Source organism: Lutra lutra, chromosome 12 (genome assembly GCF_902655055.1).
Source record: "Lutra lutra chromosome 12, mLutLut1.2, whole genome shotgun sequence".
Taxonomy (NCBI): Eukaryota; Metazoa; Chordata; class Mammalia; order Carnivora; family Mustelidae; genus Lutra; species Lutra lutra.
In genome coordinates, this window is record NC_062289.1 from 24,167,243 (window position 1) to 24,180,733 (window position 13,491).

General features: G+C 44.7%; 1 protein-coding gene across 6 annotated transcripts in view; it reads left to right on the plus strand.

Moving 5' to 3' along the window:
* Window positions 1-8,320, plus strand: part of MRO (maestro) — a 63,648-nt gene extending 55,328 nt beyond the window's left edge. For 4 of the 6 annotated variants that reach the window (XM_047697027.1, XM_047697028.1, XM_047697030.1 and 1 more), the window contains 3 exons: window positions 2,160-2,315; window positions 3,625-3,732; window positions 4,069-4,868. In XM_047697027.1, the coding sequence (XP_047552983.1) occupies window positions 2,160-2,315; window positions 3,625-3,732; window positions 4,069-4,122 (318 nt within the window). In that variant the 3' untranslated portion in view covers window positions 4,123-4,868. Of the gene's footprint in view, window positions 1-2,159; window positions 2,316-3,624; window positions 3,733-4,068; window positions 4,869-6,463 lie in introns of those variants that run through there. The other 2 variants (XM_047697029.1, XM_047697033.1) reach the window with 2 other exon arrangements.
* The last annotated feature ends 5,171 nt before the right edge of the window (window positions 8,321-13,491 follow it).

Here is a 13,491-nt window from a genome sequence, read left to right on the forward strand (position 1 = left end):
ACACTAGTTAGTGTTTAGCGAGCGAGTACTGTGTGCCAGGCCCACTGCTAGGCAGTTCTCGTGGGTTATCCCATAGAATCTTCTCAATAACCCTGTGAGGTAGGCACTATTATTATCTTCACTTTATAAATGAAGAAACAAAAGCGCAGAGAGGTTAGGTGACTTGCCCAAGACTCATAGAACCAGTGAGCAGATATGACCCCAGACTTTCTGACTACAGGACCTGGGCTTTTCACTCACACGGGACAAGGTGGGCTAAGTAAAAAGTGCACTGATACCTTGTTTGCTCTGAAACTGTGGGGACTCTGAGATACCTTCTTTTCAATCTGACCAGTTAGCCTGCTGCAGACACACACACACACACACACACACACCCTCTAACAGAGAGATAATACCCCCTAGAATAGGAAACAGACCTACAGACCTTTTATTTACTCACAAAGCACCTTGCGTTAGTTCCCCACACTGAATTCTCCGGATGGACCTGAGCCACATGAGAGGAACAGAAACCTTGAAATTATGAAACTCAGAGTTTATATAGGAGCTTTTGACCCATTTGCCCCTCCTCCTGCTCAGAGAAACAGAAGATACCTTTGCTCTGGAATGCAAACTAGTCATCTCTGTGGGTAGTGGGGAGAGGAAGGTCTCTACCTCCCTGGAATATAAACAAATATCTCCAGAGAGATGTCTAAATCTCTCTGCAGGTCTAATTTAATTTCCAGGGCTTGTTTGCCATGCAATCACTTTTTTATACCCAGATGAACTACAGTTTTTGACCAGAAAGCCCTGGGTATATAGTAACCTGGAGATACTTGTGGAGAGTTGTTTCCTGACAGTGTGTATCTAGTGGAGCCTTCTTGACTGCCCATCTCTCCCTGTGCTCTCTCGTGCATGTGTTCCCTGTCATATGATTGTCAGGTCCCAAGCAGGCCAGGCACCCATCTTATGTGTCTTGTACCTCTTAGAGTGGAAGGGTAGCAATGAATTGAATTATGCACATACACATACACACACACACACTGGTAGAACAGTGAAGAAAGTGCACCACTAAAGCAATTTGTGTGAGTGTCCCATGTCCAAAAAAATATTTTTCAGTTCTTCATGAAATGGTCAGTGGTCTTTGGTCTTGCTGAGTGTCTGTGACCCCCAGTTCTTGGTGCTTCTTGCCCCTGAAGAGGCTCAGCCCAGCTCAGTTCCTCTTGGTTTGCCTGGAGATTTCATGGGACCAGGAAACGCTGATATAAAATCCCTTCGCCAACAGTCAGGAGACTGGGTGCTACCCCGGTTCTTTGTCACCCAACAACGAGACTTCCACAAGTCACGGAAATGCCCTAAGCCTTGATCTACTCATCAGGAAAGGGAGATACTTGGACCAGACCTCTCACCTTGGAGAAGAAGAAAGGACTGCACCCACTGAGACGCCCTCAGAGACCATTCCGCTAACTAAAAAGAGGGAAAGTTGGCAAGGTGTCAGGAAAGAAACAATTGTTATTTCTACCACAGAAGCGAGAAATTCAGACCAGAAGTGAAGGAGATGCCCTAGTAGAAACACTGGGAATAATCAAAAGGAGATGGGTCAAATGAATTAAAATGCAGCTACCCTAAATTCCTTTAGGTAGTGACATGGGAAGAGCTCCCAGATAGATCATTTGATGAAAAATCAAAGTACATGACAATGGGATGGTGTGCTTCTGTTTGCCTAAAAATGTGAGAAAGGACTATATGATGCATATTTTATTCTTTTTCTTCTTAATCTTTTGGAGGGATACACACAAAATTTATAACTTTGTTCATTCATGGGAGGGAAATTGAGTGGCAGGCAGAAAGGGGTAAGAAGGAGACTTACTTTTGTTAATAAAATGAATTGATTATTTTGAAATTTGAACCATACAAATGTATTCTATCTCCAAAACTTTGAGTAATAAAGAACAGAGTTGGGAAGCTTGGATTAGCACAGTGATTCCCCCAGTCTGCTTGTCTTGTCCTCTGGAGAAGACAGTCGGTCAAGACTGTCGTTCAAGCCAGCTAAGTGCTTTAGACTGGATCTTGTGATCCACACCCACCCATGCAACAAAGCACAATGACTGGGATGTCCTCTGATGCAGTGCCCTTTCGGTCATGACCTGGGTTCTGTTGTTTTGTTCACCGGGGATCCACAGGAGAATGACAACCTGAGATACTCAGCCTTCGTCTTGTTTGGCCAATTGGCGGCCTTTGCTGGGCGGAAATGGAAGACATTTTTCACCAGCCAGGTCAAGCAGACTCAAGATTCCCTCCTGATACATTTACAGGACAGAAATCCGCAGGTTGCCAAGGTAAGTCTGTGAGAGTCCCACCGGCTGTGCTAAAGCTCTGGCCATTCCTAAAAGGGGCTGCAGTGGTGCCCTGTTGCGCTGAGCCGCTAGACCTCTTCCTGCCGGTTCCATTAGGGACACTCAGAAGTGTATCCACGTGTGGCGCCTGGGTGGCTCAGTGGGTTAAAGCCTCTGCCTTCAGCTCAGGTCATGATCCCAGAGTCCTGGGATCAAGCCCTGCATCAGGCTCTCTGCTCAGCGGGGAGCCTGCTTCCCTTCCTCTCTCTCTCTGCCTGCCTCTCTGCCTACTTGTGATCACTGTCTATCAAATGAATAAATAAAACCTTAAAAAAAAAAAAAAAGAAAAGAAGTGAATCCTTGGAAAGGTCCCTGCCCAGGGACTCATCTCTCTCTGAGCCAGCGGGCTCTTTTGCATCTGTTCCTGCCCCACGGGCCTGATCCAGTGCCTGCCAGAGGTAGATAAACTCAGGTTACTGGAGTGTTGGGGGCAGAGAGGCCCTAATTTGGGTCTAATTTGTGGGGCAGTAGCCCACATGACGAGGACATGAGCTCATGCCAGCTAGCTTCTGTCACTGCGTATGTTTCCCACCCCTGGCTTCTCAATCCCCTCTAGAGCTTTTGTTTTATTCTTAGAGAAAACATGTCCTAATAGGGTTGGATCTATGTAGGTTTTCAAAAACCACCGAGAGTGAAAGGTTCCACTAAACCGCTTGTCTTTTTTAAATTAGTGCACACGAGGGGGCGCCTGGGTGGCTCAGTGGGTTAAAGCCTCTGCCTTTGGCTCAGGTCATGATGCCAGGATACTAGGATCAAGCCCTCAGGCCATGATCCCAGGGTACTAGGATCGAGCCCTGCATGGGGCTCTCTGCTCAGCAGGGAGCCTGCTTCCTCCTCTCTCTCTGCCTGCCTCTTTGCCTACTTGTGATCACTGCCTATCAAATAAATAAATAAAATCTTTAAAAAAAAAAAGGTTAAAAAATAAATAAATTAGTGCACACGAGAAAGAGAGAGAGAAAGAGAAAGAGAGAGAGAGAATGAATTTGGGAATTTAGGAATCCAGAACTACTTTTGATGGGATGATAACCGGTGGTAAACTATAAAGTGTTGCTCTCCTCACCAGCCCCAACTTATAGACATGGTTATTTTAGAAGCAAAATCCTTTAAGGCTGACGTCTTCAGACTTTCTGGAAGTTACTTTCATACCCTCAGTGGCCCCCAGACCACAGATCCGGTGCAGTGCTCTTCCTCAGTTGGATTCTAGAACTCTCTAATGTTTTTGACAATAACATGGTAATATTATTTTTCTCAGGCTTGCAAAACAACATTTAGAGCCTGTTCTCCATATCTGAAAGAAAGAAAGGAAACCGGCTTCCAGACCGAAGAAGATCAAAGGAACCCTAAACTCTGCCGGCAGCTGGTGAGTGAGAGAGGGTGGGAGAGAATTCTCCCAGAGGTCCCTGCCCTCCTGGTGTCAACCCAGAGGGTGGGCAGCCACACTTGGGGGTTACTCCCCATAAAAGAACTCAGGCCAATTGTGTTTCCCTTGTAACTAACCCGTCATGCAATGTAAATGACAAAACGCCCAGAGGATTACACACAAAATCTATTGGCACTCTTAGTGTAGACCATTAGATGAACACAGGCCATGATCTGAGAGTCTGAAGACTGATGGTCCTCACGCTTTGCCTTTGACAACTGCCAAAGAGCTGTGTTGAACCCGTCCCTCACAAGCGCTTTTGCTGATTTCTTTCAGAGCCACTATCATCCAGAGCTCCTGCAGTTCTTCTATGCAAATAAGATTCTGTAAACACAGAGCCGCAGGGAAATTGTTCCAGTGAGCACCTTGCTGGGGGGCTGATAGTCCGCCCTCTTTTAACTCTTCGGATGCTTCTGCTTGCCTCTTGGGATTGTAATAGAAAACGGGATGCTGGGAGAACAATTGATGGCAATTGCATGGAATTGTATGATTCTATCCGAAGTAAATTCTCAATTGCTTTTATGTATCTCATTTCCTCCCCATGCAAATTTGATGAGAAGGTACCTGCTTTGTTGAAAACATTGAAAGCATATGTAGATTCGATGCTTCTTGTTCTTTTTGCTGCTTAAGTTCGTCTCTGTCACCTATCTTGTATTTTTCATTTTATTTTTAATTTCTGAGGTTTAGGAAATATTACCTCAAGTGGTTTTTTTAATCTGTCATTGGTACTTCGCAATTTGTTATGGATGACTTTATTGGCAGGATCTATTTAAAGTTGGTGAAAGGCCCAAGAAGGGGGTTTGGAGACTACCTTTAGCTTCTCATAATCTTCAACAGTCATTGCCTCCAGGATCATCCCAAACACAAATTAATAAAGAGAAAAAAAAAATCTAGAAAGTGTGTGTTGTAAAACCTCAGGCTAACAGTAATGTTTGGAATAATAAGTAACATTTATAGACAATGTTTATTGGACACTAAGCGCTTTGCAAGTATTATTTAATACTTACAACAACCCTATGAGAAAGGTACTATTATTATCTTCATTTTCCAGGTGAGAAAAACTAAGGCACAGGGAAATTAAGACCCGGTGAGAGACAGAGCTGGAATTCAAGCCCGGACCGTCTGACTTCTGGAGCCCATATTCAATCACCATATGATTCTGCCTCAGTGTAGAATAATTGACAGATGGATAGAAACGTAAAAAAAAGACAAAACAAAACAAATTTAAAAAAACCACTCAGCTTCTGCTCTATTTAACTCAGTTAACTTTTGCTTTTATATGTACTAAGTACACATCTCTATTAATTTAATTGGTGGTCTAAGTACATATTTTTACTTGTCACCTCTTGGCTAATTATGTCAATTTTTTTGGCAGTCAATTCTAATTCTAGGAGGGATCACATGGCTCATGTAAAAAGTTTCAAGAAAAACCTCAGCCCCTCCTACTTTCCCTCCAACCAGTTTGCCTTACACGCTTTTCCTATAGAAATCCTGATATTATCACCAAACTTGGCATTCAGGCCATACGGGACGACTGTGTCCAGTTTGGGAAATGGAAAACACAAGTGGGTCATAAGTGCTGCAGAGGGATCTTAATATTGTTCTGAAAACTGGGAACTTAATCTTCCGCTCTAGCTTTCCGGAGACGGGACTGTATAACACAGATGAGGGGTGTCTCCTAGGGGAGACAAGAATGTGGCAGATGGCAGAAGGGGAAGCAGGAACCAGACATGAACGAATTTTCTTCCTTCCTATTTTGAGGCTGGGGTACGTGACCCAGGGACTCGGGAATGAACAAAGACTCTGGGATGGTTCTGAGCTGAGAGCCCTCTCCCTTCCCAGATGTTGGCCTGTTTGAAACTATGTTGCAAGGTCCCAGTAGAATGCTGCTAAGCGATTTTTTTTTTAAAGTTTTTTTTTTAATTAAGATTATTTATTTACTTATTTGACAGAGAGAGATCACAAGTAGACGGAGAGGCAGGCAGAGAGAGAGAGAGGGAAGCAGGCTTCCTGCTGAGCAGAGAGCCCAATGTGGGACTCGATCCCAGGACCCTGAGATCATGACCTGAGCCGAAGGCAGCGGCTTAACCCACTGAGCCACCCAGGCGCCCCATCTTTTTTAAAATATTTATTGAAAATGATAAGATTCCCTGGAAACCCAATGACCAGAGCCTTTCACTATTACTCTAAAGCTGGCTCCTCAGTAGGGTGACTTCTAGGGGCAGTCGGCTTCCAAGGTGTGAGCACTGAGTTCCACAGACTCGGGTAATGCAGGGAAGGTCCAAGGAAGGTCACTGTCCCTCCACTAGGTCTTCCTTCATGAACAGGCTAAGTAATTGCATCTGGCCAGCATTTGACAAAGCTGGAGGTGAAATGGGGCAGGCAGGTTATGTGCACTAGAGCAGAGACATCTATGTACTTAATGCCCCTTAGTTGGATAAAATTGTGGAAGATGCTATTGAATTGGCTTTAAGATTTGTGGTGGACTGTTCACTTGGGTGGCCTCCAATGAATCATGTCTCCTAACACTCATGCCCTGTGCAGACCCTTCCCGTTGCATCTGGGCTGGCTTTGTGGCCCACTTTAACCACGAGAATGTGCTGGAAATACCAGTATGCCAATTTCAGGCTACTCTGTAAGAGCCCTGGCAGCTTCCTTTTTTGTGCTCCAGGTGAAGCCAGCCGCCATGTAAGATGCCAGATTACCAGGAACGAAGAAGAATGTCTGAGATCACCATTTTGGAGGAAAGACCAGGCTAACTGCATGGGATGCCATGTGGAGAGATGACGAACCCAATCCACAGTGAAGTCTGAGGTCCAGACCCGTGACTCACGTTGGCCGTTCCAGCCAGACTCCGGCTGTCCACATGACCCAGCTGACACCAGCTGTCTCCATGAAGCCCATCCCAAGTTGCAAAATTGTAAGCAAGTGAATCAAATGATTGCTGTTTTAAAGCGCTAACTTCTGGGATAGTTTGTCACCTGGCAATAAGTAACCAAAAGAGGTTCCTAATCACTAATTTTGTCATTTGGCCAGTTTTGTTTTGCTCTTATTAAGTCCTCTTTGAGTTTAAACTATATTTCTAGAAAGTTATATTATGATGGAATTCTGCAGTGAGAGCAAGGGATGCCTTTTTTTGGACCTTGTTGGACCTTTGGATGCCTTGTTCTCCTTTTTCTATCTCACCCTGTGCATCACAGGACCCAGCATGCAGCAGCTGATCCAGAAACATTTGCTCAATGACTAAATAGTTGCAAATTGTAGCGGGAACAGCATCCAAAGTAGTTTGCTACTCTGGGCTTTTAGCCATGGGCTCACACTCTTCCTTTCCAGCTTTTTCTTCTGTTACTCTTTTTGCTTTAGCCAAGTTTGGCTCCTCTCTCTTTAAACCCTTCTTGGTCTCTTAGGCTCCTTTGCCTTTGCTCAGTCTCCTTTTGCTTTGAATCCCCTCCCCCCAGCCATGCATACACACATCTCAGGTGTATATCTTCTCTGTACTCTAAGACTGATCATTGCCCGATTCCCTCAATCAGGAAAGAGCTCGCATCTCTGAATTCCCAGAACATTCTAGCAGTCTTATGCTGCTTGACATGTTTGATCTCTTTGAAAGTTTTTACCTCCATGTCTTTTTCCCCCTGGTTCAAGGGAAGCTGCTGAAGGAGGGATCCTACACATCTAGCTTTGTGTCTGTCACATGACCTCAAAGGTACTCAGTAAGTGCTTAGTAAATAAATGTGGATTGGGGAGGAAAAAGTCTGGAAGTCATCTGAAGCTACTTCCCCTTGGGAGAAGCCCATTTTGTCAAATGAGGACCATCACTTCTCTCCTTATAACCCATCTGTAGGTGACTTATATGCTTGTTTACTTAAGTAACCCTTTCCCTGTAAGATGCCTGTTAATTTGCTATTCTAAAGGTAAGGCTTTGACATTTTTTTTACTTTTAAACACTAGATATGCAACAGTTGAGTGAATTAAAGAAAGAAAAAGGAATGTTCAGGTGTTACCGTGCTATGTGCTCAGGGTAGAGATGCACATAAAACATGGTCACTACTTCCCATTGCCCAATGATGAACCTTTCTTAAAGGGAAGGAGAAAGGAGAAAAAGACAAAGAAGGAAGTAGAAAATCTAACGAGTAAAATCAGTACTGGAACTCACTGTGAACAGAATCCAGTGGAATTCCGGTCCATAATGTTGAGTTATAAAAAGCACGAGTGTGTTTTACAAGGACAGAAATAGCAGCTGTGTGGACAGCTAGCAGATAGTGCTAGAAATAAGGCAAATATGTATTTGTGCTTTTCTGCATTTTCCAGGTTTTCAGCAATAAGCATGTATTACTTTTGCAATCATAGAACACATGTAAAAATGGACTCCGTATTGGTGTGTCAGGGGCGTGCTGCTTATTGGTGTGTAAGGCGGCGTGCTTCGGAGAGCCTGGGATGGTTTTCGCTCATTCTCAGTAGCATGTGTTTGCCTTTGTCCTTTTGTGACATTGTCGTTTTAGCCTATCAATGACAAATAAAGTGACTTATGATTATCAGTGTATTTATGTTTACTGACTTCACATTCTTTTGTTATGACCATAGGAGAATAAGTCTTTTGTTCCTGTTTTTATTTATGTGTTAAACGCTCTTAGAAAAACCTCGGGGTTCTAGAGAAACTCAGTGCATCCCAGTTTACCGAAGAGAGAGAGTTTGATATTGCAAAGGCCCCTTTAAATTATCAAGTTAAGCAGACTCCCAAGCCTGACACGTAAGATTCTTTGTAACAGACGCCAACTTATGATTTCCCTTGGCTCTTCTTAAATTCTCCTACCTGGAGTGCTTCACCCTCCATTTGCCTGTTTCTATCCACCATTCACTGGGTGGATAGACCATTCCGAGTGTCCTTCTTTTTCAGAGGTAGAGCAGAGCAATTAGGAAGATGGCAAGATGGGTCCTGATCAGGCCCTCCTCATTGTGAATCTGGCTTTGCCACTTACTGGTATAAACCTGGGTAAGGCAGCCTTCCAAGCCTCAGTTAGCTGATCAGTGAAGTGGGCATAATAATCCTACCCACAGTGGTGGCATGCTACAAAGATCCAATTGTACAACATCAAACACTTTGCATAGTGCGTGACACATAGAAGATGCTCAGAAAATGTTGGTTAATTTTGCTCCTGACCTCCAACCAGCTCTCCAGTTCTTGTTCCTTCTTTTTTCGATGCTGCCCAGGTCTCCAGCGAGGCCCATCCTGGCTTTCAGTGTGGGATGGGAATGTCATCTTTTTTTTTTTTTCTAAAGATTTTATTTATTTATTTGAGAGAGAGACAGTGAGAGAGAGCATGAACAAGGAGAAGGTCAGAGGGAGAAGCAGACTCCCCATGGAGCTGGGAGCCCGATGTGGGACTTGATCCTGGAACCCCGGGATCATGACCTGAGCCGAAGACAGTCAGTCGTCCAACCAACTGAGCCACCCAGGCGTCCCGGGAATGTCATCTTGATCCTCCCCAATGAGAGATTGTAGTCCTAGAGTCAGCTCTGCCTCTTTATCCTCCCCACGTCCTGAGGATTGTAGCGTTGAGCCTTGCCCACCATGGGTGTTCAATAAAGAATACTGAATTTGTGGAGTTGCTAATGCTGGTGTCTTGCCTGAGCATGAAACTAGTACCTCGCAGTTGGCTTTAGAATGGCCCAATACATTTTCATAAGAATGAGAATCGTAACTGAATGAGAAGAGCAAGTCGTTTTCTCCCACTGGGCTCTTGTCTGGGTGTCATGTGTGTTCAGAGCAAGAGCAGTGGCTTTTTATGCTCCAGAGCCAGCTTCAATAGGCTCTTTTCATTCTGTCTGAACAGCCCCAGTGGCTCCGTTAATAATTCTGTGTTGTATCTTTTGGGCGATCTCTTGTTAATAATTAATACCCCACCTTCTGTTTCTGAGTGTGATTACTGTAATCATGTTCCTTTCAAGCTAATGAATTTCCTGCAGCACTTTGCAAATGTTAACCAGGTAATGGCCCAAATGTCTCCCTGCAAGAAGAAAATGTTTTTCAGAAATGTAGATCAGAGAGTTAAAATGTCATTTCCTAAGCCATGCGGCTAGAGGCACATGCCTCTGCCCAGGCGAAAATGCGATAGGAAATCCAGGGCCTTTCGACATGCTTGCATGGACTGACTACATCAGCAGGCATGGTTTCCTTGGAGAAGGAAAGCAGCTCAGTCCCAAAGGTGACGTCACGTGTGCTGGAAGGACACATGAGCTGGTGTCAGGAAACCTGGTTTTGCGTCAGTTACCTTCATCAAGTCACGTAACCTCTCAGCGCCTCAGGGTTTTCATCTGTGAAACAGGAGGAAGAACCTACCACCCAAGGTCCCGTGATGGTAAAATGAGACAGTGGGTGGAAATGGTAAGGTGTTAGCCCATGATGAGGTGTGCTCATGGGCACGGTGGCCACTGATCAATGGAGACTTTTATACAAGGGAATTTGTGGGAAGAAGGAAAGACAGCACTAACAGAGACCCCGATTTAAAAGTAATATGCAATATTAAAAAATCTTAAAAATATGAAAACAGTAAAATTGGGTATAATACATTGTTCTATATATCAGGGTGCTTCTCCAGATAACAAGTACCCCTGTCACAATGTGAATTAGGATCAGTTTACAAGTTTAACATGTATCTATTTTATATAATTTAGTTACACCCAAACTTTCTGGATAAGAGATAATGACTAACATTCAAAAATTGTGGAAACCCAGGCAACTCTTTCTTTGGACTATTCTAATATTGGGATCAAATTCGATTCAAGATACTTAGGACTCTGTTAGGGAAAAATGAAAATCTTGATCTGTTTGGATTTAAAACTCTCAGAGTGACAGTTTATTTACTAACCCTTTACAAGCCGGAGGAGACTAAACCCAAGGATCTGAGATTTTCCTGACCAGCAAGAAAATCTATACAATGTGCAGAGTCCTGGATTAAATGAACTCAAAGCAAATGAGCTCATTTTCTGACTTTAGTGAGTAGATTCAATTTCATAAACAAAAATTGTATGACTTAAGAGAGCAAACCCAATTTCCTGTATTAAACAGGGGTTACTTGTTTAGATGGTTAACCTATCTTATTTGTAACTGTTGCTTCTCATTAACTCTCAGTAAACAAAGAAAGGATTTTATCATGAAGATAATAGAATATGCACAGTTAAGTCTGTTTAATCTTTTTTTTTTAAGATTTTACTTATTTATTTATTTGTTTATTTATTTATTTATTTAACAGAATGAGAGAGATCACAAGTAGGCTGAGAGACAGGGGTAAGCAGGCTCCCTGCTGAGCAGAGAGCCCAATGCGGGGCTTGATCCCAGGACCCTGAGATCATGACCTGAGTCAAAGGCAGAGGCCTAACCCACTGAGCCACACAGGCGCCCCCAAGTCTGTTTAATCTTAAAGGCCCTTTGACCTACCTAGATCTGTGTTTATACTTCAACGTAATTCTTGGTTGACCTCCTTGCTCTTACCTTTCCCAAGAAAAGGAAAGGCAGGCCTAGCATTTTGGATTTCACATGACTTTTTCTTAAATCTGATTTAAACATATATGTCAATAAATGAAGTCAGCCTGAGAAATCAAAGCCTGGTATCTTTTGGTTTCCCCAGTGTTGGCTCAGGACGGTCCCCACCTGGCTTCAAGGAAAGCCCTTCTCTTCTGACTAGAATGGGGAGGAGTCTGAGGAGGAGGATGGTTTACGTTCTCTCTCAGGGGCATCCAGATCTCACCCTCTCTGCTTCTAAGTGTTCCTAGGTGGAGCCTTCGGTGGAGCCAGCGGGAGGCAGCTGAAGGCAGAGGGTTCAGCTTCCGGATGTCCTTCCCCCTCAGAGTTCTTTAGTAAGAGATCATTAACGGTGATCTCTCTCAACTAATGAGAGCAACAGTCAGTAGATTTTTTTTTTTATGGCTGGGCAGAAAACAACCATTAAAAATAACCCAAACAAACAAACAAACAAACAAAAAAACACCAACTGACACCCCCCTTGCCTCATTTCCGGCTCGCGCACCCACTCTCCTTCTGGCCCTTCCCTGGCTCTACTGAGGGAATACATCCAGCTTAGCGAGGTGTGGTATCTTGTAGAAAAACACGGTGGGCAAGGCGTCACGTGCAGCTTACTGTAAGGCAAGGGTTGGCGACCATGGGATTTTCCTGCTGGGTATGTGCCGTGAGGTGATTGAAGTTATTTCTGGCCTCAAAGCTTAACTCCTCCCTCCCCATGATGAACACAGCCCCCGCTAGGGCCCCACCAGGCACACTCCCTTGTTCTTCTGAATACGGCCCTTTCACTGGAGGCTCTCTCTGTCAGGGAACACGAATCACTCAGCTGAGGCTTCGCACTTCTCTGCTGGATGATTCGCTGTAGCCCGTCACCTCCTGCAGCAAGTTGGAAGGCTGCCTCGAGGACTCCGGATCCCTCCTGCTGCCCTGCCCTTTCTAAAACTATCCAGAAGTGTGGCTGGTATCATCGGGGCCCAGAACCTGCAAGGAGGGCAAGTGCGGTCAGTCAGGATCACTGTCCCCGGCCCCTCACGCCATCAGACTGTCATTTCTAACCAGACGGAAGCACATTGCTTTGCTTGACTTCTCAGACACTTCAACACAACCAAAGGCCGTTCATTCCGAAAACCTATGGAGTGTGTGTGTGTGTGTGTGTGTGTCTGTGTGTGTGTGGTGAGTGCGTGCATACAAGTATGTTTGGGCAACTGCAGAGAGAAAACCTCTTCCAAGCACATACCACTTATCAAAGAACCAGGGTTTCAAAGAGGTTGCTGGAAAGTTCGGTGGAGCTGTTTATAAACCACCACCAACCCACCACCACAGAGAGCCCAATATTGCCAGGGTTCCTTTTATTTTATAGATTTTTTTTTTCCCTGAGGCACTTGAGATTTTAACCATTAGGCTCAAGAATCAATCCCTTCTCTGATCCATCATTACAGTCTTCAGAATTCAGGGCCCTTAGAGACCCGCCAGGTCCTTTGCGTTCTTTTGATCTCTTCAAGAAGGTGTTCTCTGTTAAGATCTGCCCATCTCTTCCTGGGCCCCGCACTTGGAAGCGCTGCCTGACAGATTCTGCTTCCATAGCAGTCTGGTGTAATGGCCTCTGTGGAATGCTCCTGGGAGGAGAGGTGCTCTGTGTGGGATTATGGCTCACGGAGATGTCAGCAGGCAGCCTCAGCTGAACAGGGAGGAAGGCACACGTGAAGTTCTCCTCAATTCTCTGTACGGCTCTACGACACCCCTTCTCACTTCCTTCTTCTCAAAGTCCTGCTCATCAGGGGCCCTCGGTCCTGTATAAATACCCTTAGCAGCCCCCTAGCCTGCTGTCCTGGACCACGGACCCAGGCAGAGAGTTTGTATTGTGGGTCCCCCGCTCAGCATCGGGTGGTGGCAGCAGCCCCATATGAGTTTGAATTTGCTTTTCTTGTCCTGGCCTTGACTTCTCTCTGCTAAGATCAATAACGAATCATTGCATAACCTATTTTGTGAAAACCCTGTTCTCTATGACCTTCAAGGGGTCAGAGTTGTTGGAGCAACAATCCCTGAGCAAGGTTGTGTGGTAACCCTCTTCCCAGGGATACTTGCATTGTGTCCTGGGCCCATCATATGTGCCATCCAACATGGTAACCACCAGCCACATAAGACTACTGAATACTTTAAATACGGTTCATCTGAGGGGC